The 27,806-nt window shown below is 37.9% G+C and overlaps 4 protein-coding genes across 4 annotated transcripts; all 4 read left to right on the top strand.

Annotated features, from left to right (window-relative positions):
• The first annotated feature begins 457 nt into the window (after nucleotides 1–457).
• LOC131426380 (gastrula zinc finger protein XlCGF57.1-like) lies at nucleotides 458–2,578 on the top strand. The gene is made up of 2 exons (XM_058589070.1): nucleotides 458–643; nucleotides 731–2,578. Exon 2 carries the CDS (start codon nucleotides 735–737, stop codon nucleotides 2,088–2,090), a length of 1,356 nt encoding a protein of 451 aa, XP_058445053.1. The 5' UTR covers nucleotides 458–643; nucleotides 731–734; the 3' UTR covers nucleotides 2,091–2,578.
• Nucleotides 2,579–2,978: 400 nt separating this feature from the next.
• On the top strand, nucleotides 2,979–5,215 carry LOC131426381 (zinc finger protein 501-like). Its single transcript, XM_058589071.1, has 2 exons — nucleotides 2,979–3,146; nucleotides 3,213–5,215. Exons 1-2 carry the CDS (start codon nucleotides 3,025–3,027, stop codon nucleotides 4,390–4,392), a joined length of 1,302 nt encoding a protein of 433 aa, XP_058445054.1. The 5' UTR covers nucleotides 2,979–3,024; the 3' UTR covers nucleotides 4,393–5,215.
• A 1,963-nt stretch (nucleotides 5,216–7,178) lies between these two features.
• Nucleotides 7,179–9,171, top strand: LOC131426382 (zinc finger protein 501-like). The gene is made up of 3 exons (XM_058589072.1): nucleotides 7,179–7,239; nucleotides 7,291–7,486; nucleotides 7,559–9,171. Exons 2-3 carry the CDS (start codon nucleotides 7,365–7,367, stop codon nucleotides 8,649–8,651), a joined length of 1,215 nt encoding a protein of 404 aa, XP_058445055.1. The 5' UTR covers nucleotides 7,179–7,239; nucleotides 7,291–7,364; the 3' UTR covers nucleotides 8,652–9,171.
• Nucleotides 9,172–15,807: 6,636 nt separating this feature from the next.
• LOC131426383 (tetratricopeptide repeat protein 17) lies at nucleotides 15,808–20,329 on the top strand. The gene is made up of 4 exons (XM_058589073.1): nucleotides 15,808–16,120; nucleotides 16,181–17,085; nucleotides 19,448–19,538; nucleotides 19,607–20,329. Exons 1-4 carry the CDS (start codon nucleotides 16,004–16,006, stop codon nucleotides 19,874–19,876), a joined length of 1,383 nt encoding a protein of 460 aa, XP_058445056.1. The 5' UTR covers nucleotides 15,808–16,003; the 3' UTR covers nucleotides 19,877–20,329.
• The last annotated feature ends 7,477 nt before the right edge of the window (nucleotides 20,330–27,806 follow it).

Raw genomic sequence — 27,806 nt, forward strand, 5'->3', positions numbered from 1 at the left:
TGCACAGGAAATCATGAAAAAATGACTTTGGTTATGTATTGAAATGAAAAAGCATACTAAATTGAAATGCTGTTTACAAATAAATCGATCGTGCAAATTTTTATCAGTGTAGAAGCTAGGGTAGGAGCACCATTTATTTTACATCGGGCATAGCGAACTTCATTGTCAATATTCCGTTCCGAGTAGGGATGTCGGAAATTTCGAATTACTCGATTATTTAATAATCGAGTATAATTTTGAAACTAATCGATTGTAATTTATCCGATTATCTAGGTTATTAATCGATTACTCGATTATTCATTCGATTATTACTATGCGAATTTTGTAACTATTCGATTAGCTCAATAATCGAATATTAGTTTTAAGCTAATCGATTAAATATTACTCGATTATCTGGGTCATTAATCGATTACTCGATTAGTCGATCGATATTACGACATCCCTAGTTCCGAGCATATTGAGTATTGACAAGCAGAAGTGTTGTTTCTTGTGAGCAATAGCATCAACGAAGCTAATTCGAAACACCTAACAAGCCAACAGCCTACAAAATAATGGAAATCTTTCTTATAATGTTAGTGGATTCATCGATACTCCTAAATTGATACGTGAAGGATTCTAGTTGTAGCATTTAAATTTCACCGAGGTGAGCCTTATATGCAGTTCGCATACTAAAAAAATATTTGAATCTTGGTCGATGTAACTCTAGTTGTAAACTTCTTCACACTTTCAGTAAAATGGAAACATATGATGACAAAAACATTCTACTCATCAAGGAAGAACCATTAAACAATCCAGTAGCGTTTGTCTCTCCAGCAAAAAGTTTCCCAAAGCCACACCACTGCGAGATATGTGGTAAACAATTTACCCGTAAAAATTATTACGACAAACATGTTTTGAAGCATGGAAACGAAAAACCATTTAGTTGCGATCTTTGCGAAAAGAAGTTTTTATACAAGAGTGCCTTAAAAACCCATATGGTCGTCCACACTGATGTCAAACCGTATAAATGCGCTATTTGCGGAAAAGATTTTATTGCTAAACACTTTCTGACTGTACATATGTCTAGTCATACGGGTGATTATCGACATAAATGTGATATGTGTGGCAAAGGATTCACTTCTAGTACACTTCTGAAGAGACACGAGAGTGTTCATACGGGTGATAATTCGCACAAATGCCTTGTTTGCGGAAAAGATTATTCCAATAAAGGCCATTTTACGCGGCATATGTCTACCCACGAAGCCGTATATGAACATAATTGCGATGTGTGTGGCAGAGGCTTCCATGATCGTTCAAATTTTCAGAAACACTTGCGCATCCACACAAGAGAGCGACTGTTCAAATGCAGTATATGTGACAAAGATTTTAATTGTCAAATTCGTCTTGTGGAACACATGCGCCTTCATACAGGTGAACGACCATACCAATGCAATGTGTGCAAAAACGGTTTTATCACTAAAAGTAGACTTAAATATCACATGTCTGTTCATACGGGTGATTATCGACATAAGTGTGATGTGTGTGGCAAAGGATTCACAATGAGCACTGTTTTGAAAGTACATAGGAACATTCATACGGGTGAGCGCCCATTCAAGTGTACAGTATGCGAAAAAGGTTTCTCTAGTAAACGTGTTCTTAAACAACACATGTTTATTCATGGAACTGAGTATCAATACAAGTGCGATGTGTGTGGCAAAGGCTTCCATGGTCTATCAAACTTTAAGGTCCACGAGCGCGTTCATACCGGTGAACGACCGTTTAAATGCACTATATGTGACAAAGGTTTTAACTGCCAAAGCCATCTTGTAACACATATGCGTCATCATACGGGCGAGCGACCGTACTCGTGCACTATATGCGGGAAAAATTTCATTGCTAAAAACACTCTAACCGAACATATGTCCATTCATAATGACGAATACAGGTATACGTGTGAAGTGTGTGGTAAAGGATTCATGATCAAGTCACAATGGGAAGGACACGCAAATATTCATACGGGAGAGCGGCCTCATAAATGTACTATTTGTAATAAAGGTTTTACTAACGAAGACTATTTAATCAGACACATAAAGATTCATCAGAACAAGTAATTTTGTCCACCGGTAAAAAGTATATAATAGCTAATTTGTATAATTTTTAACAATAGTTAGTAGTTGCTATGAACCATCAGGAATTGAATAAAAATATACAACAATTTTATCACATCGTTCTATAGTTCATGCTACTTCATGTTTTTTTTTAAAAAAGGTAATGGGAATTTTTCCGTAGAACTAGGGCAACGGCGGCACGATGCCTCAAATTTAAAATGGTTCGGTCGTTGAACGGAAAGAATGGCCCGCAGCTCAATTGGTCTGTTTCAAAAACGGCAAAGTTCCGTTAGGTGCAATGATTAATCTGTGTTTCGCAGATTTTCAAAAGCACACAGATTCTTGAATTTCAAATACAACTTGCGGAAGTGGATCCGGATTATTATTTTACTCATAGATTTGCCAGTGTCATTTCTACTAGATGAAATCTTTTTTTTTTTATCACAAAAACACATTTATTTTAGGAGCGAACACAGCTGATTTTTGAAAAAATGACCTAGCATCGCTGGTTACACTGTTTCACAACGAAAACACGGACGTAATATATGAACGTTCTCTATTTTATTTGACTGTTGTTCTGTGTTCACGAAGTTACGTTCTCCTGTTGTTGTTGATTGATCGATTGATCCTAATGTTTGATCCGGAACGACAACATTAAATAGTCAGCTGGAAAAGTGCTCCTGTTATTTGAAAATAAGTGAAAAGTATCACCCTGAATTACTATACCTTCAATTCACAAGCACAAGCATCATGACATGAAAAGCAAAATTATAATGCTGTCACTGCTCTATGGTGTTGATGCTGGCAGTTTCAAGATGGCACGCACTCGCACTGACCACCAGGACTAATGTTATGATTCTAGATTAAATCACTCAGGGGGTAGCCGGTCATCACATTCGCTGAAAGGTTCGGAACGATCGCTGCAGACCAGTTCGGGATGTATAGTTTTGTTTCCTCAATTGTGAGTGATTATTCACAAACCAGCACTGAACACTTGGAAGTGCACTACCCGGAGCAAGACGCACTGGAATCTAAAATACTAATTGAACGAATTCCAATGTAGGTTGGTCCTTTAGTTTTAAATTGAATATTAATACATTTTCTTCATATTTCCGGTATCCCCAGTGAAGAAAAAAATCACAATGCAAGTGAAATACAAACTAAGGTCGAACCACCAAACAACCAAACAAACGGACTATCCTTTGCTCCGGAAATCGATGTTACACTGAAACACGAATGTGAGATTTGTGGCAAACGTGTTGACGGAAGGAACGCACACGTCTGTGAACCCTGCAACGAGCAGCCCTTCACATGCGATATCTGCAGTAAAACAATTTCATCTAGGAAGCTTCTAATCAAACATATGCTCGTACATACGGCTAAAACTGAAAAATTCACTTGTGATATTTGCGGCAAAGTCTTCAATAAGAGTTCTAAGTTTGAAAGACATAAAAATGTTCACAACAATGAATGTCGCGTGTGTGGCAAACATTTGTGCGACAAATCTAGCCTGAGCGCTCATCTGAAAATTCATAATGAAGTACGACTGTATAAATGCACACTGTGCGACAAAAGATATACTCATGAAAAGAATCTATACACTCATATGAATCGACATTCAGACCATTCTCTTCCAAGATGCGATGTGTGTGGCAAAGAATACTTCTCTAGTTCCTCCTTGAAGGCTCACATGGTTGTTCATACCCGGGAGAAACGTTACAAGTGTACTGTATGCGGTCGAGAGTTTTGCTACAAAGTTTTTTTCGATAAACACATGTTTGACCATACGGGCGAAGCTGCGCATAAGTGTGACATTTGTGGCAGAGAGTTCAGAGTTAACGCATACTTGAAAGAGCATAGACGGGTCCACACAGGTGAACGACCGTTCTCATGCAGCTTCTGTGACAAAAGCTTTCTTCGAGTGCAACATCTAACCAGACACATGCTCATTCATACAGGCAGACAGCAACATAAATGTGAAGTTTGTAACAAAAGCTTCACTACCAAAAATTATTTGTCAAAACATATGCTTTACCACACGGGCGAGGGACTGTACAGATGCAGCATATGCGGAAGAGATTGTACCAGTAATAGTGCACTAGACGCGCACATGTCCATTCACACGGGTAATTACCAGTTTTGGTGTCAGGTGTGTGGCAAAGGATGTATGGATAGTTCCTGCTTGAAAGAACATGAACGCTCTCATACTGGCGAGCGACCGTTTAGATGTACTGTGTGCGATCAAGGGTTTCTGCGCAAAACACGTCTCGACAGACATATGCTCCGTCAACATAAGGGACCGTAACTATAAAAGGAATTCCCGAAAGCCGAAGCTTAGCCGATCTGAGTCACTGTTCTCTCTCTATCCATGTCTCGGCTTGTACTCATCAGGGCAAGTAGAATGAATTTTGCGTCTGTTTAGCGGTTTGAGTTGAACTAGAAAGTGTCAAAGTCACCAATGCACTGACGAATGAAGAACATACCGTGAAGAAAATGAGGCGTTCTGTCAGTGGCGTGTCGTCCTCACGTGCACTGCACAATCGGTCAAATTGAAAGAATTGACTGAATTATTTTTTAGGTTCTCAAATTTTTCGATGAAAGCAGGTTGGATGTCCTCGTGGCACAATATGTAATAAGCTACTTGCGCTTGATGGTCAATGACAGCCAAACGATCTTTTCGTATCGCTTTGCCGTGGCCAATACGTGGCGCTCTGAGCTCGAACAATTTATCTTGTAAACAAAATTGTAAATACACGCAATATTGGTGTACAAGATAAATTGTATACATCCTACTTAAAATTTCAAGTATCCCTTGTCGCAGTGTTAGTGTCTTTTCCGAGCACATGAGTTACAGCACAGATTCAATAAAAGAAGGAATTACTTAGCTTAGCTCTGAGATTAGTTGTTCTTTGTCATGTTTGGCTCTATGAGAACTTGTATGTGCACCTTCAGGAGAGGCTTCAGTGGCTTATGTTTATGGCAGTTGAAAACAAATTGCTGTCTCAGTTGCAACTTCGAAGCGATTTTATTGATGAAGCTATTGACAGGTTCGCTCGACATGCATGTGGCCGATTTCTTCTATTGTATTATGATACAAAATAAGTTTAATAAAAAAATCCTACCCAAAAGTATATCGTTATTTCATTGTATCGAAAAACAAGCGAATCCCCATTCCTCATGATATCATACCACATAAGCAATGGAAAATTGGAAAGAGGTACAGAATGCAAAATATCCCATTCGATCGGAAAAAAGAATAGGAATGAATTCTGAAAATTTGCGTTTAAAACATAAAAATTGAATCGTATGAAAAAGAATTTTAAAGCTATCTTAGGTTAGGTTAAAATCATTAAAACACCTGAATGATTAAAACAAACAAGATTACCTTTATACGAAACGTCATTCTTGAACTCACGAAGAAGTCAATTGAAAATAAAGATAAAAACCCTTCTTAATCCACCTAGTGGTGTGATAAGGCACTTCTCTTGCCATTTAAATAGTATTGCGAGCTTCTCAAATAACCTAATGGTAGCTTTCAAACGAGTCTAGGTCTTTTGAAATCGATTCTTTTATCACCAAGAAATTTTGTTGCATTGAAAAACACCGAGGTTTGTCGGTTACGTCACATATAACATTCAATTGACATTGTAGGCTTTCAAATAAGCCTAAGTTTATCTAAATTTGTTGAGTCATCTTCGAGGAAAAAAACAGGCGATGAAAAATGTAAGTCGTTTACATCGCTTATACCGTTATACCTAATGATCGAAAAAGAACCGGAATTTAATTAAAAAACCTGTTTTAATCCACCTAGTGGTGTAATGATGCCTTTCTCATGTATAATATTGTGGTATTCTATTCAAAAATTTTCTCTTCGATTTTTGAAAGAAACCAAAAGATTGATTGTGCATTAACTAGTATAACATACAGAATAAAACAGTGCTATGATTGCGTAGGTCATCCTTAAGAAAATGAAGTGGGTTCACTATTATATGCACTTTCGGCACCGGAACCCGAGAACCGGTATAATCAAAGTCGGTTCGTACGGCCACCAACTAACATGACATACAAACTCTACTAATACGCACTCTAAATTACGATTTAAATGTTTGTCGCATCCGAAAATATGCAGTAATTTTTGGTAGGACCATAAGACCTTTCAATTGAGCCTAAGATTGGGAATAACGGTTTAGAGTCCAGTTTTTAACATTTTTTGTTCCGCCAGTTTAAGTGACGGTGAACAATATTGAACACACTTTACCCTATAACTCCGGAACCGGAAGTCTGATCCGGATGAAATTCAGGAATTCCGTATGGACCGCCGAATCATTTGAATCTAAGTTTGTGGAAATCGGTCAAACCGTCGCTGAGAAAAGTGAGTGAGAACCATTTTAGTTTATATGACCACTATTTCCGGTACTTCCGGAACCGGATACCGGGAACCAGGATAGCCGGAATAGGTTTGTTTAGTTGCCTACTGATCATGTGACGGTGTACAATATTGAACACACTTTACCCTATAACTCCGGAACCGGAAGTCTGATCCGGATGAAATTCAGAAATTCCGTATAGGACCGGAAGACCTTTCATTTGAATCTAAGTTTGTGGAAATCGGTCAAACCGTCGCTGAGAAAAGTGAGTGAGAACCATTTTAGTTTATATGACCACTGATACCGGGAACCAGGATAGCCGGAATCGGTTTGTTTAGTTGCCTACTGATCATGACTATCGATTTGTGTTGTTTTGAGACCAGGTTCTTCTAGTCTTGTATGGCAAAAAACCGACAGAAACATTATTAACCGCTGAACCGGAAACGATTGTTGCATTGTTATCCGATTCTTTAAAAAAATTGAAATATTCTGAGCTATTTTTTACTTAATTTTCAGTTGTTATAAATCTTTTTATTATTTGCTCTTTTCAATGTTTTCAAAAGGAAAAAGAGCAAAGAACAAAATCGCCCAGCAACGAGGGTTTCTTTCGATAAGTTAAAATTGAATAAATCGCATTCAACCTGAGGTTAGGTGGAAAGTACTCAACATTATGTATATTTCAGGTACCGTGTAGAATTGAATCCACGCAGAAGAATAATTTTGAGTGTATTTGAAATTTGACAGCATAATTCAAAGTACACAGCATTAAAAATTGTATACTCTAGGTAGAATTTAATAATATTATTGGTGTTGTAAATTCATTTTATCATCTGTAGCGTCACTTCAACTAATTGTACATCGCTTCTATTGGATAGTTTAATGATTTAAATAAAAGCTAGAGGACATCGAAATGCAGAATTTAAATTCGTCACATTCGAATGAATGTGCGCAAAACAGAATCGCTGAACACGAAGAACCCATCACAGAACATAAACCTATCAATTTGAGAGATTACATGGTAACTGCTGCCAGGTGAGTCCGTTCATTTCAGCCATGTTATTAGGACTATGCCGATTTATTTGTTTTCGGTTTTAACGTTTTCAGCAAAACCGGAATTAATCACCCATGGAGTGAGAAACAGAACGACGAAAAATCGCAAATTTGCTTCAACGGTCTTGCCAATTCTACACGGGATCATCAATGCCAGCATTGCGGTAAACGATTCGTCAGTAAGCGGAATCTTGACATACATATTCGAGAACACAGCAGAGAACAGTCCTTCAATTGTGATGTTTGTGATGAAAAATTTTCCACTGAGGAACTCCTCACCAATCATATGCTCGTTCACACTGGTAGTGACCGATACATATGCGACGTTTGCGGAAGGAACTGCCACGATGGTTCTAAGTTGAAACGGCACAAAAAAATTCACACCAGTGACCAACTGTACCAATGTGACGTGTGTGGCAAAAAGTTTGCCCACAAATGTAGTCTATCCGCTCATATGATCCGACATACTGGTGATACTCGGCATAAATGTCATGTGTGTGGCAAAGGGTTTGCTTTTAGTACTGCCGTGAAGGTACACATGCTAGTTCATACACGAGAGCAACCATATAAGTGCACTGAGTGCGATGCATGTTTCTCCTACAAAGCTGCTTTAGCCCGACACATGTTTGTTCATACAGGCGAATCTCCGTTTAAGTGTGATGAGTGTGGCAAAGCTTTCAAAGCCAAACAATACTTGACCGAGCACAAGCGTAAGCATAGCGGTGTGCGGCCTTACAAATGTAGTGTATGTGACAAAAGATTCTTCCGCGGACCGCATTTGACCAAACACATGCTTATTCATTCTGGCAGACGGCCGATGAAATGCACTGAATGTGACAAGACGTTCATTTGCCAATATTACCTCTCGAGACATATGCTCCTTCACACAAGCGAGGGATTGTACAAATGCATGGTGTGCGATAAAGAATGCACCAGTAAATATACTTTATCGGCACACATGGCCTCTCACACGGATGAATATCGATACAGATGTGACGTGTGTGGGAAAGGATGCAGTGACAGTTCATGGTTGAGAGAACATAAACGCGTTCATACAGGCGAGCGGTCTTTCAAATGTACTGCATGTGGCAAAGACTTTGTTCATAAAAACTCCTTGAATAGACACCTGCGAGTACGACACTCATGAATGTATTAGCAGTAATTATAAACTTTCCTACCAGTAAAAGAGAGTCTTTCTACGCAATACTAATTGTTTCTATTACTTGTTCAAATTATGATGGTATCATAATCGATGCACTCGGTTCACGGTCAGTTATAGTTTAATCAAAAATCTGCAATGTCACTAACGATCCATTAAAAAATGTTGGCTATATTATTGACGCTTCGTTCCTGCAAAATGCCATGGAAACAATACAAAGTAGAAAGGTAGCAAACGTATATATACAAAATGATTTGTTGCTTACATCATTAATACTGTAACTTGATATTTCTCCAAACATAAACAATCATTGTCATAGTTACGACTCATGTAGGGATCCAACGGTTGCTGTTTTGCTTCAAATGATGATTCAACTGACAGTGAACCGAGTTCGTATTCAAACGGTACATGAGAAATCGCAAACCATTCTATCTTGAGTTTATGTTTGGTTTAATCATTTGTAAAATTTTCATTTTTTCGAGACAAGAATAAAGTATAAGTTTTGAAATCGGTGTTCTTTGCCAATTAAGATATAAAATTCAAAATCGGGGATATGGGTGTTACTAGCCCCGGGTTGGCGGTTCAATGCATAGGACGCTGGTCTTACAAGCCAGTTGTCGTATGTTCGAGCCCCGACCTGGAAGGATTCTTAGCGTCAGTAGGATCCATAGTACTAGCCATGCAATGATTCTGTACGCTATATGAATCGGCTGCGAAGTCTGTTGAAACAGAAAGGCCAAATTCCACAAAAGGAATGTAATGCCAAGACTTTGCTTTATGTTACTTTAAAATCCAAACTTAACACAAAGTTTAGTTCTGTCAAAACGATTCGTAAGTTAGTTCCTCACAGCTTAGACGATATTTTCTAGAAAAAAAATTCTTTGTAAATTCACAATCCACAAATGGCACAGCAGAATTCACACAGGAAACGGATTTTAGTACTACAGTTCTTGTCATGCAGCAGATGAATAAAAACGTACAACCTTTCGCCCATAACGATCACTGGTTCAAAGTAAGGGATATGGATGTGTAATAAATTTTCTGTTATCGTGAATGTGCGCTCATATTCAGATATGAGTATTTTCCATATCATGCTTTCCAACTAACCAAAATTTAGGCTTGATCAGCTTACGAAGTTTATGAATAGCATTTTAAGCAGCCCGTTTTGATATGGAACACATTTTTATTTTCTATATAGGGGTGCAAATTAGAAATTCAAGGATAAATACAAGTAGAAATGTGGTCAGCTTTTGAACACTTACAGCTTAGTCAGTTTAGTTTCAATCAGTAATATTATTTCATCAATTGGAAATATTTCTATGTTATGATTTGGATGTTCATAGCCATGTATTTTTAATTGTATATCATTGAAATGTTGATTAATAGTTTCAAGTGTCCTATTTTGTATGCTAAAAATCTCCGGTATACCAGATTTCTCTGCCATGGACGACGATTTTTAAGGAGTAAGCGATATATCAATGGGAAAGCACCGCTCTGATTGGTCAATCGATGCAAAAGCAAAGCTGTTGGAAGCATGCGAATCTATAAATATAAGCGAAATTATAGCTAACGTTTCACACAATACCAACGATTGCCTACTAGATGACATCGCTGTAAAATGTGTGAACTGTGATGGTGACCATCTATCTACTAGCAAATCGTGTCCCAAACGTGCTGAGTTCACAAAAATTCGACAACAGGCGTCCCGAAAACAATCAACGAGCAAGTATGTTCCACAGAAGGATGAAATTAATTTCCCATGACTCCCACCGAAGAGGGATATTCCGAATTTACCGCCACTTCCTCGCAGCAATCCAAAAGATTCAGCCACTGGATCACAAAAAGAATCTTCCTCAAAAAATCCTCCTGGAGGGGGCAATAATCAACCACAAACAAAGGATGACTTGGGTGACTTATTCTCTGCTCTGATCGTCATTTTTGAAACAATGACAACAAAACTACGAAACTGCAGAACGCGGTTAGATCAAATCAACGCCTTAGGCAAATTCATCATCGAATATGCAATATAATGAGTTGGTTATAGTAAATTGGAATGCTTGCTCACTCAGGAGCAAAACTGCTGAATTGTCCGACTTTATTCAAGAGAAGAATGCCGATATTGCTATTTTAACTGAAACTCTCAAACCTGAAATTTCAATTTTTATTTCCAATTACAGGATTCACAGGCTCGACAGGACAACTACCAGAGGAGGGGGAGTTGCCATTGCCATTAAACGATCCATTCAGCATAGGCTTATGTCAGCCTTTAAATTGCAACTAATAGAAGCCATCGGAATTGAGATTACAACGACGATGGGACCCATCATCATCATCGCAGCGTACTGCCCCAAACAAACAAATCTTCGAGATGGTACCTGTGCATCATTGAAGCGAGATCTGGCTATGCTCACTCGACGACAGAACAAATTCATCATTGCTGGGGACCTGAACGCACGGCATGAGTTGTGGGGAAACAAAAGACAGATTCGAAACGGATTCGTACTTGCCGAAAATTACGAAGCTGGACAGTACAACATCCTCGCTCCGGATCAACCAACGCGACTTTCCAGATCGGGAGTTCATTCCATTGTGGATATATTCATCAGCAACATCGCCATAGACAGCTCTCCGTTTGTCTTCAACGAGCTCTCTTCGGACCACTTTCCAGTAATATTGACGTTGGGATCTTCACCAGAAACAGTGCCTATTCGACCTCGGAGGAACTATTATCGCACCGACTGGGTCCAATTTCAACAAATCGCCGACCAACTTATTAATATCGATTTGCCACTTGATTCCCCGATGGAAATCGATGCAGCCCTATCTTCCTTCCAGCATTCAATCACAGTGGCTCGTGATAGGACGGTTCCAGTACAACATATGCCGAGTTCCTCTCTTCAAATCGACAGTGTCACCAAGAAACTCATCCGACTTCGAAATATCTACCGGAGGCAGTATCAACGAACTAGATAGGAAGACTTCTTATAACAACTTAACTAGGATAATCCAGGAAAGGATATCTGAGCTTCGTAACAGGAACTTCCAGCAAAAGCTTCGAGAAATTCTCCCACATTCAAAGCCCTTCTGGTCCTTAACGAAGGTGCTTAAGAAAAAACCGAAGCCTATTCCTCATCTGATGTCACCCCAGGACGCAGCTGAAGGAATACCTTTAATCACACCAGTAGAGAAGGCAAATGCGCCAGGCCAGCAGTTTGTGTGTGCTCACAATTTAGGACTCAACATTGTTAGTCCACATGAAAGAGCCGTTGCAGATAGCGTAGCAGAAGTTGACCAATCAGATAGCTTGGTTCCTGAGGAAAGTAGAGTCACTGCGAATGAGCTGATGGCTATTCTGAAAAAATCCGTAAATATGAAGGCCCCCGGTTTCGACAACACATTCAACATTGAGCTGAAACATTTGAGTATTCGCTCATTTGTCTTCTTAGCTAAAATTTTAAACAGGTGCTGGGAGCTTGGTTACTTCCCTTCAATGTGGAAGTTAGCTAAAGTTATCCCAGTTTTGAAACCGGGGAAAGATCTTTCCTTTTCCAAGAGATATCGGCCCATCAGCTTACTCTCTGCCCTATCCAAGCTGTTTGAAAAGTCAATACAAAGGCGAATTCTTGCTTTCGCAGATGAACAGGATATATTTCTGGAAGAACAGTTTGGGTTCCGGAAAGGAAGTTCCACCATCCACCATCCACCAACTCACAAGGGTTAACAACGTCATCCAGCAAAACAAATCAGTGTCCAAAACGACTGCCATGGCAATATTGGATATTGAAAAGGCATTCGATAATGTGTGGCACGATGGCCTGGTGTTTAAACTGCATCGGTATAATTTTCCCATGTATCTTATTAAAATTATCAAAAATTATCTTGCAGATAGAGCATTCCAGGTTTCTCTGAATAATGCACTTTCAGAAAGATTTACTATTCCTGCTGGTGTACCCCAGGGAAGTATCCTAGGTCCCATTCTATACAACATTTTTACATCAGACATCCCACCTCTTCCTGGTGGTGGTGTTCTGTCCCAATTTACTGATGATACTGCCATTCTTTACAAAGGTCGTGTCATTAATGCTCTGAAGAATAAACTACAGACTGGTTTGGACGTCCTAACTGAATATTTTACAAGCTGGAAAATTGTGATCAATGTAGCAAAAACTCAGGTCATCTTGTTTCCACATTCAAGATCTCCAAAACTTGTATCCGCTGATTTGTAGAACATCTAAACTGTGCCTGAAGAACCAGATGGCTGTATATAAACAAATCATCTACCCCGCAATTGAATACGCAGTCCCTGTTTAGCGGGACTGTGCACGAACACACAAACTTAGGCTTCAGCGCATTCAAAGTAAGATCTTAAAGATGATTCTTAATCTTCCCCCTTGGATAAGGACTAGTGAAGTACATGAGATGGCCTCCCTGGATATACTAGAACAAAAATTCGAAAAATAGTGCACGAAATTTGAAGAGAGGTGCTCAATCTCTGAAATACAAATAATTCAATAGGGACGGGTGTAGCGTGACGGGTATAGCGTGTAGCAATGGGGACGGGTATAGCGTGTCGATGCCTTTCACGCAGCCCGCCTGGGTTCGATTCCCAACCCCGCACATAGGCTCAGAAAGTTTTTCTGGCCCGAAGAGGTGAATGACATTAATGTTAAAGCCTCTATAATAGAAACAAAAAAAAATCAAAATTTGTACGTATTAGGTTAGGGATAGTTATAAGTAGGTAGATATTTTATTAATAATTAAAATAAATTATATGATTAAACATTAGTATGTAAAACAAGATTAACTAAAACACCTATTATTAATAACGAATCGTATGAACAACAAAGATGAAAGGCCAAAGGGTCAAAACACTTGTACTGTAAAATGTTGATGTAATACACAAAAATAAGATTAATAAACAGATATTTATGCAAAAAAAAGCTAACGTTTCAGTCCTACGTGTAGCATGCCAGAGATAGGTTGTTGCTAGATAGCAAGACAAAAAGTGCCATAAAACGGTTTGAAGCTTTAATTGGTATGCTCTGATCTTGTGTCATGCGAGTTCGGATGAAATTCTATGTTATGTCGTTTTCGCCTGAGAAATTTGCAACTACCCTAGAGTGAGTGCTTAAGATTGATTTCTTAATCGTATAAAATGAACTCGATTAATAAGGAAAAAAAGTTTATCGCTTCAACCGAAATCGCAGAATGGTAGAGAAACTTAACGCTATAAATAGAACTGCGTGCATACAAAACTTAAACACAAGTTTGGCGATGGGGCTGATCATTGTAGTTTTTAAAGTAATTATTCACACTTGAATGTTCGCGTGACACATCCAGATCATCTTCTAAACAGCTTCTTGAATACATTGCTACAATTCTGCGCGAAAGTTCACACGGGACTTGTTCTGTACTTTCAAGTTGCCAAATGTTCCACACGTACTCTTAATCAGCGAAAAAGTTCACGAAGTTTCTGTACTTTCCAGCTAATAAAATTAACTACGTGCTTTCTTAAGCAGCGCGAAGAATCACGTGAAACTCATACTGTACTTTGTAGTACTTTCATGTTGAGTTTACAATAAGTAAATAAATTTCAAGAGGACACCGTTCCGGAATGAAGTGAAACGATATCTACAAAATCATCTGTCAATGCTGCATGTATGATTATTTTGTTGGTTTTGTTGCAAAAGTTCTTACTTTAAAAAAATACTTGATATTTAAATTGAAAACATTTTATTTATGCGATCAAACCACAGACTAACAGACATGACAGTATGAGTAAATTCTTATAAAAATAATTTTTCGTGATGCACTAGTTCCACCTATATTGTACTGCGCGAACTATTTACTATCTGTACACCCCTTGTGTTATGTAAAAGTTTTTTTTACTAGTTGGTTTCCCCTCGTTTGTCAACACCGATCAGCTGCTTGCAGGGATGCCTGATTTCATCAAAATATTTGAAAATGAATCGTCACAATAAATTATTGGATTACGTTGATAATATATTTAACTTTATCGCGATGTTAGAAGGTAACCATTTATTTTTCTCAACGTTGCTCATCTAGATTATTTTTTATTGTGTTGGTAATTTTCACCCGAAATTAAGTGGCGGCAGACAAGAAGCAAGTAAATATTGTAACCAAACGGGTTCGATTTTGTATTGCGTTGGAGGATGAGAAGTAGGCACAATTATATATATAGTTTTGGCAATATGTATTAAATCTGTATCCTGCATGAAATTCGCATGGACGTATACAAATCAATACATTACAGGTAATTCTGTATGAATGGCAACTCTGTTGATAAATGAAAAAAATAAACACAGTCTAGATGACAGATAGGATGTTTTCGATAGGGTAACGTGGCGCCATCATGACACATGTGAGTACTGTCCCAAATAAAGGAATACTCGTAATGACCGTTAAAATGATTGAAGAATCTAATTTGAGTGTCCTGTCTGTTAGTCTGTGATCAAACGTTTACTGCTAGATTCGTTCATTTCGGCTATAAATCTTTGCGAAAGTTTTCTATCTTCCATCTTTGTTCACACCAGAAAACGTAGTACTGTTTCTAAATCCTATTTCTCGGTTGATTTTTCATTAGGGCGTATTTAAGCAAGTGACAGTTTCTCTTTAATCATTCTCTCTATCGATTATTGTGATGTGATTAAAAAGATTTCCTTTGATTTCACTACTCTGTTTGAAAATCGAAAGTTTCGGTTATCATTTTATGCAAAGAGTTGAGTGATAAACGTGAAAACCGCTTGGTAATTGATAGAAGAGAAATTAAACAAAGAGAAACTGTCACTTGCTTATACGCCCTAATGAAAAATCAACCGAGATTTCTATTGTTATGGGTGATATCGTTGAGGATGATTTAATTTTCGTCAAAAGACCGTCAATTTCATCTACATAGTCACCCTTATTCTGCATTTCGATCGAATCGGATTATTTCGAAAACTCGAATTCGTTCGAGATACAGAATTCCTAATTTCGCATTCAATCGAAATACATAATAGGGGTGACTATTTGTACATTGAATGCAATATTGTAATATTGTATTAAAGATTTGATCTGGCATCTCTGCACTTTATTGATGAAGTGACATTTTTTTTACTGTGTAATAAATTGGACACATATGTTGATCTGTCATTGTATAAATATAACAAGTGAACGAAATAAACATACTGATGCATCAGGATTACACTGCTCGGAACGATTAGTTTTTTCTTTGAGATCGTCTGCACTACTGTCCTCGCAAATTGCTTTTGTATTAGCCCATTCTCCTGATTGATGGTTTGTTCCGCACTTTAGATGCAGACTTAAGCGTCCGCCGGAAAATGATAACAATACCACGGCACCTGCTGCTGATTATGTTGGCTCATAGCATCTGCTATCATAACATCGAAGCTAGCACGCATTGGCTGTTGAATAACGATGGACAAATTATACCGCAGGTACCCGACTTTTACCTATTTTATATTTAGAATTCGATTAAAACACAGTTACTATTACAGCTCACTTCACCATTTTATCTGCGTAGGTCGTACGATTTAATCGCCTTCCTTAATCAAAACGTCTACAAGCAGAAAATAGATCTGATCATAAGTGAACTGTTGGCAATCAAATCGAATCTCACCGCGAAGATGAACAATTTGGATGCATACACGAATGATCTCACGAACAAGATTGGCTGCATACCAAATTTTTATTTGGATGAATCGGATATCCTAAGTACGATTATCAACATGAATTACATAAATAGGATCATGGTTCCGGAGAGAGGATCGGCAGCATCTGGGGCTATCAGTTCCAAAGCGACTGCCATCAAGGGAAAATTGCCTTCTCCGAAATGTGGTGATTATATGAAAATGAATTTCAGTGTGGCTAGTTTCGATCACCTGGAAGGCGTTGCGAACCGAAGCTTTCTGAAAATGGCTCCGGAGGACATGTTCAAATCTTTGGAGTACTACATACCCTCAGTCAAATCACCACAGGTTCTGGCAGAGGACTTGCGGAAAAACGTTAATTCCTGGAAGTATCACACGATAGCCTCGTACTACTGGCGAAAGAAAGGCAACGCGCGGGAGGCGATGGAATGCGCTCGTCGTGCGGTCGTTCTAGCGCCACGAAAGTACAAAGACATCCCGCTGCTTAGCATGGGAACTATCTTGCAACGGTCGCAGTATGTGAACGACTCACTGGTGGTGCTCCGGGCGGCCGTTGATCACGAACCGAACGAACCGGAAAACCAAATGGCCCTCGGAAACACCTATATGCTACTGTCCGAGTTCAACCGGTCGTTCGAGGCGTACCGGGCGGCCGAAAGCTTGGACTCGGTGTACGCCGAGCACAACGACTACATCCGGAAGTCGATCAATTGCTTCAAGGATCTGAAGATCAATCTGCTCACGATGGAGAGGTAGGTGAAATAGGGCCTTTACTAACTCGTGGAGTCGGGAAAATGTTATTCTGTTGCCAACAGGGGCGTCAACAACTATCCTTCTTTTCTGAGTCTAGATTATAAACTCTTACTTTCACAGTGCGACTAAAGCAAACCTGAGCTAATGAGAAGTAATGGCCATCAGCTGAACGGTGTTTTGGTGAAACTTGCAAATAATTATTGGAAAAGTGTATTCATTTATTCGCTCAGTACGTTCAGATCATTTTCCAAATTTTCATTCGATACATAGAGCAAAGTGTGAAATACTTACCAGTTCTTAGAAGTCAAAAATAGACGTACATCGTCACTGTAGTCATTGATACCTTTTTTGTTGTGTGACATAGAAGCCGTGTCGTGTGACATCTGCGCGTGACATTTTCTTGGTTACTTTTCATTCGGGAAGCGACTTGACATCTTCAATATGTCAAAAGTTTTTTTTAGTTTCATATTTTTTTCGATAATTATTCCGCTTATAAGAATTTGTTCAATTACCAGAGTGTAACAATGAATACAGTTCAAAGGAAAAAAATCCTTTTAATTCTACCATTCTTCTTCGTCTTCTCGAAGCATACGTATTTTATCAGCTGTATTCTTCTTCAATGTCTGAAACGAAAAGTTGTACTCTTGTGTGTTTGTATTTTTTGCATGGAATTCTGTTTGTCATAAGAAGTGTATCGTTTAAAATCCACACACACGAAATATATTTTCAAAATTAGAGTTTTTATTCGATTATCATCAAATTTTCAGGAGTAATAAGAAACAATTTTATGTTGTTTTTGCTTGAGAAAACTGATACTGATCTAAGGTAGTTTCATCAAACATACACTTGTCATTAAACTGTGTTGGTTTCGCACTTAGCAACGGAGGTTTGAGCAAACCTCATATAAAAACCAGGTTCGAAATTGACACGATTTTCAGTTCAACAACGTTGAAACTAGGTTCGAAACTACGTTCAAACAAACGGTTTGACATCAGTTAGGGTGGAACCTGGGTTAGATTTGTCATCAAGCGAAAACGAGAAACTTGATTTGAATCGACAGTTTTTTTTGCATATTAACTCATGCTTGTTACATTTAATTTCTACATTCTTCACTTCATATTGTTTTTGAAGGTGTATAATATTTTTCTATTGCGCACAGTTCCGCAGTGTTGGGGGGTCTGATCCGCCGGTACAGAATCTACCGTTCTTCGTGTAGCGACATGATGCCAAATTCTGCCAAAAGATCGTCGGACACTCGTGAACCAGGGAGGGACGAGGGAGAAGCCGCTATTGGAGATACTTTGAAATAACCTGTCCATTCGAGGTGCTTGCGATAACGAAAGCCGTACTCTGTTTTCCGGAATTACATTTCGCTTGTCAAATCGAGAACTTTTTTTTCAAAATCTGCGTCCGGAGATAATCGGGAACATCCCACTTATCGCCTTCACATATGTCTCGTCGTCCATTACGTAGCAGTGCGGTTTCGTTAACTTCTGGTCTTTCAACTTCCGGGCACGGCTTGTGGCGACCGAACTTTGTTCCTTGCAACGGTTTGGGGACTTCTGAACCTTAAGGGGCGGGTACACTTTTGAAAAACCATTCATTATTTTCTTTCTATTTCCTGCTAGGAAAACATTTCAAGAATATTCTGTGAAATTTTCAAGCCTTTCGGAACTAAATTCAGCAAGTTATGGGCCCTTTATCTTTGCTTATCTCATAACAGCGAAGAAGTGAGAGCTCGGCACACAGGCCCAAGATTTCTGCTTCGATTGACTTAAAACTTGACAAAACATTCTAAAAATGTTTCATTACAACAAATTATAAAAGAAAATGTTGGACCCTACGAGCCACCCCCCCTATTTTCATCTGATATAATTCGATTGAAAATGAAATTTTACCGCACTGGTTCTTATTCTTAAAGTACTCGTGGAAACTCTTTTCGTGTATAAACTGTTTTTTCTCACAGAGTGTAAAAAATACACATTAAACTATGCATACTCCAAATTAGAGAATAACGTACTATAACCAAAATTATACTCATAGGGACATTTCTTTCAATATTCGTATCAAATATGTTCTATTCCAATATTATGTTTACGTAGTTGACCATCGAAGATGTTCACCAAATTCTGTCCTTTTCCATACAAATAAATTGTTTCCGGAGAACTATCTATGTTTTTTTCTCCCGTTGAAAAAAAAAAACGAATGGGTATTAATATTGCTCACGTCTCTGACATTACCCATCCATCTTTATTTACTCTTTTTTTTATTGTTAAATTGTAGATTAAAAAGACTGTCGGCTAGGCTGGTTAGGTTCGATCGTGTTCAAACTACTAATGACGTTCCGTTTTTTTTCTACAGGCTACTACAGGACATTATCCCGGGCCTAGAACAGTATGGTTCCCTCCAGAAAGAGTTCGACGAGTATCACGAAAAGCTGGATAGGGAACAGGTAACTTCTAACAATCTAACCTAGACTAGCGCATACCGAATGTTCTTACGAATAATCCACATCCGCAGGCTCCGCTGAAGACGCGCGTGTTTGACGAAGCGTACAGCAAACAGGTCGACTTTCTGATTCAGCGCAGTCAAATCTGCACGACGCGGATGACGAAAGAGAGAAGCGAACCGATTCTATCCTGTGATTTCATCTCGGACGTGCAGATGCTGATGGAAGACTTTGCAGTCGAGATCCTGAACAACTACGTGGACCTGAAGAAGGAGCTGATCAATACGTACAAAATCAACTCGCTCGGGATCTACAAGAAGATATTTGTTGAACACTTCTAAGTGACAAGCACGTGCAATCATTGGGCTCCTGCTTTGAAGCATATTTTTTTAAGAATAGTCACACTACTATTTTTATTAATTGTTAAACAATGAAAAACGTTCGTACAAAGAAATAAAAAAAAAAACAGATTCTGAAATGTACAGCACAATCAACTCAAGCATTCAGGTGCCTTGTTTTCTAATGAGATTAAGCCCAGCGATTGCCAGTTGTTGTTGAGGGGTTTCAACTTGTAGTGTTTCTTCTCTCTGTTGCCACCTGAACGAACGGAAACCGTACAGCAGTTCACCTATTTTGCTGGTATCGCGTTGTTGTCCCGATGGAATTTACCTAGCAGCTATTCGGTAAGCTGCTGTCTCGTGACTCTCGGAACTGGCAAGGGACCTCGTTTGGTAGGCTTTGCGTAATTGGAGCGTCCAGAAGAGACGATTGTCGGGGCGCTTGTTTCTATCAGCCAAGTGTTGCATAAATCACAGGTGTACCTTAACTCTGTTTGGTAACGGTGAGGCCTGTCGAGTTTAGCATACGAACTGATTTTGAATCTTGCTTACGGAGTTTATTTGTAGCATTATTCATATGAACTAGAAATCAGAACACTTTGGATCAAATGAAAATAATGTCCAGTAACTAAATATATGTTTTGTTTATTCATTGAACAAATTGACTACACAATGTATTACACTACAAAGTTTGAGAACCAGTTTCAAGTTATAGTATCTTAAGCTAGTTGTCACATGGACTAGCTATGGAATTGTCACGAACACTTCCGAATCTGCTACGAGGCTTGTCGCTCAGAGTCGTCGGCCGTCCGGAACCGGGCCTTCTTTCGATGCTCTGATTGTTGTCTAATAGTGCCAAGATATTGTAGATGCCGTAGTACCGTACGATGTCTGTTTTCGACGCTGCGGGATGCCTTTCTTCGAACTTACTTTACACGGTATTTTGCCATCACGGTTAGAGTTCGACTGATAGAGCTCTGTCAAATTTTGTCTGCTAACTAATGGGTTACTATGATTGAAGCTGCACGGGTAGTTTCGTCAGTGCGTGTTACAGTAAACCCTTGAAAAATCGACAATTTTTGTTCTTTTTGTTTAAATGCAAACGTTACAAGTTAGTTTTGTTACACCGAAACCTTCAGTCTTTTTCACGAAGTATTCGATTTCTTTTCACGAAATAAATCCCAAATAACATAAATTCCAAATAACGTAAACATTGTTTACGAACCTACTTCGTAAAAAAGAAAATTTGGCCTAATATGAAAAAATATGAGATCCGACAATTTTCGAATTCTTTATATTTGAAATTGATATGACGAATAGTTGCCGGAAAACAATGTTCTAACACGATTCAGTTTCCAAGAGGTTTTTTGATATTCCTTAAAAACCCTTACAATATGGGTGTTTTCGAAACGGATTTAATGAGTAAACCCGGGAAAGCGATGGTTTTGAATTGAAAATTGTAACTTCCGATTTAATTGATATTTCTTAAAAATTCTTACTAAAAAAAGCGGAATTGTAGTGTAGGTGGCAGCAGTGTTTCCAAAGTATAACAAATAAAAAATTTGCACAGGATTTGGAATAAAATATGTTCCGAATATACACAAAAATTAGTACATTCTAAGTCCAATCGTTGTATGCTAAAAGTATAAGGAAGTGATTTGCGAAATAAACGTAGGAGTTATATGCTTATCCGTGAATACTTTTTTCCTAGAATTTTCTACACATTTATTGCTTATTACAACGTACTGTAAACACTTGCATGAACCATCATACTTTTTGTACATCATATAGATAGGCTTGCGATCACTATGAAAAGCGACTTTTGATCCGATGCTCGGATGGGCCGAATGTTATATACCATTCGACTCAGTTCCTCGAGTACGCAAAATGTCTGTGTGTATGTAACAAAAATGTGCACTCGATTTCTTGATTTCTCGGTCCCACGGATTGCTATTGAATATTACCCGAATCGAACTTCCGCTTCGAGAGGAACAGGGAAAAATGAGCAAAAAAGAGTACTCGATTGTCTCGAAAAATTTTCACAAGCTTAAGTTCAAATGAAAAGGCTTACAATCCCATAGAACCCTATCAATTTTTATTCAGATACGACTTCCGGTTCCGGAATTGCAGACTGAAGAATCGAGCTTCAACTACTTTTAACTAGCCATATAATTCTTCAATTGAACAGGTTTGGTTGACTGATGACCAAATTTATTGGTTTTAAGTATACCGGAAAAGTGATCGTGTACTCCAAACCAGAAACCACTCCAATCGATTTTCACAAACTTAGATTCAAATGAAAGATATTATGTTTCCATAAGACAGTGTGGAATTTTGCCCGGATCCGACTTACGATTCCGGAAATACTGGGTTCAGTGTGTATGAAGATGAAACTCGTCATTCAGAGCGATTTTCTAAATTGTTTTAAATTTTGCTCAAAATTGTTTCAATTTGTAAGTTATGTTAGTTGCCAAAAAACCCAGAAATCGGTTGTCGGTTTCCAGTTCCCGGTTTTGAAAGTCCCGAAAATAGTGAAAGTCCCGAAATTTCTTCGGTTCTTGAAAGAATAACCGGAATCGATTTCACAGAAAAAAAAAAGATGAAACTTACACGACATGTAAACCAACAGTACTATGAAAAAGACATTAGTTGAAGCGAAAATCTGATTTAAAACTATGATTGATGTAAAATTACATTGAAATGCATTTAGTTTTTCATTGAATAAGACTGTATATTTACAAACCGCTTAGTTTTGTAATGTAACTTTCCATTCAATTACCTGCTCCAAATATGTGCATTGTAAAAAATGTAAATTCACAAAATATTTTTATCTGTGTTGTTTGACCGTCTACTGATAATGATTCGGTGTTCGTTTGATGATTCGGTGTTTGTTTTGATGTCGATTCAGAAATTTTTTGAAGTTTTTTTGTTTTGTCTCTTTCAGTGATGTCCGAGCTCAGCACACGAGCTGTGTGCCTGTGTGTGCTTTTTAAACAAGACTCATGAGCGTGTGCTATTTGTGTAGTTCACCTACTGACAAGAGACAATAAGGAGCGGACACTGTGTGCTTAAAAATTATATTATATTATTAAATAAAATTAAAAAACGGACACTCAAGTCAGCACATGAGCTAGCACATGAGTCAGCTTACGATCTAGCTCCCCATTCCAGCTCATGAGCCAGCAGATGAGCCAGCATCGCGAGCTGGTTCTTCAAAGTATTCGACTCTCGATCTAGTAGCAACACGGCACACGAGCGTGTGCTTCAGACTGCGTGTGCGTGTTTTTGAAAAGGTACAGCGCACGGACTGTAAGAGAGCTGGCTCGTGTACTGGGCCATCACTGGCCCCTTTAAGTAATGGTATTTTTAACACACTTTTCCCTATAATTCCGGGACCGCAAATCGGATACAGCTGAAATTCAAATTTTGTATAGGACAATAAGACGATTCATTCGAATCAAAGATTGTGAAAATTGACCATGTCATCTCTGAGAAAAATTAGTACACAAATTTTAATTTTTAAAAAAATAGTGCAAAAACAAAAAACGTTACATACACACACATACATTTTGCGTACTCGACGAACTGAGTCGAATGGTATATGAAACTTGGTCTTCCGGGGCTCCTCAGTTCAAAAGTCGATTTTCACAGTGATTGCATAACCTTTCTATATGAGAAAGGCAAAACGGAACTCGCTTCATTTACTCAGAGACGGCTGAGTAGATTTTATACAAATTTAGACTGAAAGGAAAGGTTTTCTGGTCTCATGGACTGCTATTGGCTTTTGATGTGACTTTCGGTTCCGGAGTAATAGGCTGAAGTGTGTTTAAAATTTATACCGTCATGTAGAACGAAAATGCAAAAGAAAACAAAAAGTGATGTGATGTGATGTGATGTGAAGTGAAGCCACCATCAGTTCAAGGACTTGCCAGTGGATGCGGGTAGACTTACAGTAGCCCCGATATGACTCATCCATTCACCTTCTTACTATAGCTGTTACCGAAAAGCGAACAAAAAGGGTTGGGCGGATACGTAAGTAGAGTCACTTACTCGTATTCCGCGGGAATAAAAGATGCTCTTCCAACCATAATATCCGCAGTGCATGGATGAAGCATATCGCTATACATGCTTGAACCCGCCTGATGGTTTGTTTGAGAAGGGCGCGTCAGACTCATTTCAAACCTTCAGAAGGAAACAAGTTTCCTTCAAGTGACTTGGGCTGGCTATCCACAATCCCTCGTCCAGTCATCAATTCGTCCGATGCCCTGATGCTCCCTCCCCTTTACGCCCCCGTGCAAAATGTTTTATATTGATAAATACAATGAAACATAGTGTAATGAAATTAATATAACATAAAATGATATAATAGATTACAAAATAATATAATACAATGTCATACAATATAATATAATATATTATAAAACATGATATAAAATAACAGTCAATGTAGAGAGTCAGTTATGCTCTTCTATCTTCGCAATACTGCAGGAAGTAGAATATTTCTCTTCTAATAACAATAATAATATCCACATCTATAAAAATAATATATGTTATTATTATTGATGACAAATTAATAATAATAACAATCAATATAATAATGAAGATAACAACAACAAACAATATAATATAGTACAATGAATTATATAATAAATAATAGAATAAATAAAATGATATGTTGCGATATGCTATGATATTATATTACTCATTCTGCCATCAACGCATTCCATCGACCTTTTGTCACCACAGACACACGGGTAGGCATGAAACAGGAACCAGTGAGGACCAAGCTCACCTTGTGACGACCTTGATATTTAGTTGAAAGTTACTTTAAAAATGATAACTTATAAGGAAAACAAATTTATATTTTGCGCAGAGGTACGTAGTACTACTCATAATAAACCCTACAATATAATATAATATAATACAACATAATGCGATACAATATAACATAACATAATAGAAATATAATATAACATAATATAATAAAATATAATATAATATAATACAATATAATATGATATAATATGCTATGATACAATATAACAGGTAATGTCGCAGTGTAAGTTACGCTCTTCTAATAATAATAATAATAATAATAATAATAATAATAATAATAATAATAATAATAATAATAATAATAATAATAAAAATAATAATAATACATGATGTAATAAACAACACAATTATATGTAGTAATATACTATGATAAACACTGCACTTTAGGATGGGCTTCAACCTACAAGCCATTTCGCACCCTCTCATTCTGCTACTAACGCAGAAGGCGATAGCACCCAGTCGACGCCGTTCTATTGACCAAATGTCATCATAGACGCTCGGGGAGGCATGAGATAGGGACTTGTGAGGACTTAGTTATCTCACAATTTGACGACCTGCAAAAGAAAACAAAAAGTTCCTATAAACTTGGGTCAAAGCTTTTTTTGAAATTGGAAAGGTTTCGCTAGTGCGAGATTAAACAAACTTTTCTGTTTTTATTCTTAAGAAACCTTAGTAATATTTATGAAAATACTAGCACTAGATGGATTGAAACAGTAAAAATAAAATCAACTTTATAACCATCAGTTGTTAACGAAATATTGATTTTATGAATATTCATAAATACAGGGTTGAAAGGAAATGAACCAGACACATTTTATTCTCCATTTACACGGAAATAAAAAAAAAAAGGAAGGGAGAAACCGAACACGGCGTCGGAAATTAGTAGAATTAAGGTCTCTACTATTTCGCTACTAACGTCACCTGACAGACACAGATACCAGTATTTCGTGAAAAAAGTTATTAAATCAAAATCATACCGTTCTGACCACTTTTCCCTTAAGAAATATTACAGAAAATTTCCTGGAATTTCCGTAATGGTCAGTTCCGTTTGAAGGAACACCATCATTGAATAAAACCGATTTAATATATATAGTTGGACTTCAGTTGATATCTCGTGTTCAATAATTACTTTTTAAACAGTAGCAAGTTAAGGACATTTTGCTTGAGAAATATCTCCCCCTTTTTTTCAAAAAGGAAAAGCCTGATGCTCTGATATAGAATGCATATTATCCGGGAACCCTCGTCTGAATAATTCACAGAGAGTTGTAGAAGTACGTCTCGTTTAGGAAGAACTTATTTTTAGAGTTAAGCAAAGTTATCTAAATAAATAAACAGCAATGGCGTAATTTATGGATTGTAGTAAGTGATTTTCATATCCAACGAAGAAAAAAAAGTTCTATTGTTGCCAGGCACGTATACAGGAGGAGGCATTAGGGGTTCAAACCCCCACCCCCCCAGAAACTCAAGAAATTTTTAGGGGAGACAGGGGATACACCGGACACGGAATTAAACCGGACAGCTCAAATGTCCTATAAACCAGCAATTATTTTGATCCATGGTTTGACATTGTAAACTCATTAAGGTATATCAAGATTTGGCACCCCTTTGTATTTGTTTCAATCCACCTAGTGATGTAATGATGCCTTTCTCATATCTCTCATATTCTCATATAACATATAAATGTATGGATTCTTGCAAAATAATTTTGTTTTATTCTTGAAAAACAAAAAGGTTAGAAACAGTTCTTAGATCGGTAAGACCATTTCGGAGAAAACGAAGTGAGTTCCACTATTGCAGTTACTTCCAAAACCGGTATTCGGGAACCGGTTTAATCGAAGTCGGTTCGAGTAAAGTTACTGGGATTCTTTTTTGAGTCTATATCTCCGGTCGTTAATCGAAAACCGGGAATCAGAAAAGCCGACATTAATTTGTTTGGCCGTCTACTGACAGTGACTATCGATTGGAATAGTTTTGAGGCAAGCTTAGAAATTGTTCTACGTGTTTTATTCACCGCTTTCAGTGACTGTATAAATATTTTACTAATCTTCATTCTGTAATTCCGCAACCGGATGTCGGATCCGGATGAAGTTCAGGAATTCAATATGGAACCACAAGACCTTTCATTTAAACCTAAGTTTGTGAAAATCGGTCAATCCATTGCTGAGAAAAGTGAGTGAGATCATTATCCTTTTTGGAATATATGACCACTATTTCCAATGTTTCCGGAATCGGAAACCGGGAATCAAGATAGCCAGAATCGGTTTGTCTTTTTTTTTGTCTACTGAGAATTGCTACCGATTAGAATAGTCTCGAGGCCAGTTTAGATTTTTTACGTTTTTTGTTTCGGCACTTTAAGGTCTGAGGACAGAGGGTCGCGTGTTGAGTTTTAAATCGACCACGTGGCTCGCTCAATTCCCTTTACGCATCGTATTTCTCTTGTACTCTCTCGTATATGAGCAAACTGTACCGGGTTGCCAGCATACATTTTATTATTTTGATGAGAAGTTATCACATTAATCCATCGTATGGGTTCGAAATTACATGGATTCCAATGAACAATGAAAAAATATTCAACTTTCACAACGATTGAATGTCTGTGTGTTTGGCAGCCTTGTCGAGCCAATTTTATTTCTCCTATCAGGACACCAAAGCGAAAATATGGCGGATGCATTGAAACTGACTTTGTGTCACAGAAGAATACAAGACTTTATTTTTATCGCGATAACATATATGTTTTTATGTACTAATCGCATCTAAACTAAATTATCTAGACTTTGTCACGGTAGATTTATGATACAAGCCTTCAAAGCCGAGATATTCGATGAACAAGTAGAGGTATGCATTTCCGAGCGTTCCAATTTTCAGCAGTTCTTCAGACAGAAAAAATACAACATGACCGCTAAACTCAATGAATCATTCTGAAAATTTCACAGAATATTCTCAACTAAATTTCGAAGACATTGTCAGGTGGGTTTTTCTGTATTCTGCACCGTTTCCAAGAAAATTTTATTTGAAACGGGAAAATAGAAAAAAAAACTACCACTTTACGGTACTGTCCTCAGCCCTTAATTCCGGAACCGAAAGCCGCATCTGATGA

This window comes from Malaya genurostris, chromosome 1 (genome assembly GCF_030247185.1).
Source record: "Malaya genurostris strain Urasoe2022 chromosome 1, Malgen_1.1, whole genome shotgun sequence".
Taxonomy (NCBI): domain Eukaryota; kingdom Metazoa; phylum Arthropoda; class Insecta; order Diptera; family Culicidae; genus Malaya; species Malaya genurostris.

What these genes read in the sequence shown, in the direction of transcription:
- LOC131426380 (XM_058589070.1), top strand. Translation starts at nt 735, where the DNA reads ATGGAAACATATGATGACAAAAACATTCTACTCATCAAGGAAGAACCA.
- LOC131426381 (XM_058589071.1), top strand. Translation starts at nt 3,025, where the DNA reads ATGTATAGTTTTGTTTCCTCAATTGTGAGTGATTATTCACAAACCAGC. An exon ending in CTAATTGAACGAATTCCAAT is followed by an intron (nt 3,147 to 3,212) that starts GTAGGTTGGTCC and finishes CGGTATCCCCAG; the next exon opens with TGAAGAAAAAAATCACAATG.
- LOC131426382 (XM_058589072.1), top strand. Translation starts at nt 7,365, where the DNA reads ATGCAGAATTTAAATTCGTCACATTCGAATGAATGTGCGCAAAACAGA. An exon ending in TACATGGTAACTGCTGCCAG is followed by an intron (nt 7,487 to 7,558) that starts GTGAGTCCGTTC and finishes TAACGTTTTCAG; the next exon opens with CAAAACCGGAATTAATCACC.
- LOC131426383 (XM_058589073.1), top strand. Translation starts at nt 16,004, where the DNA reads ATGATAACAATACCACGGCACCTGCTGCTGATTATGTTGGCTCATAGC. An exon ending in ATGGACAAATTATACCGCAG is followed by an intron (nt 16,121 to 16,180) that starts GTACCCGACTTT and finishes TTACTATTACAG; the next exon opens with CTCACTTCACCATTTTATCT. An exon ending in AATCTGCTCACGATGGAGAG is followed by an intron (nt 17,086 to 19,447) that starts GTAGGTGAAATA and finishes TTTTTTCTACAG; the next exon opens with GCTACTACAGGACATTATCC.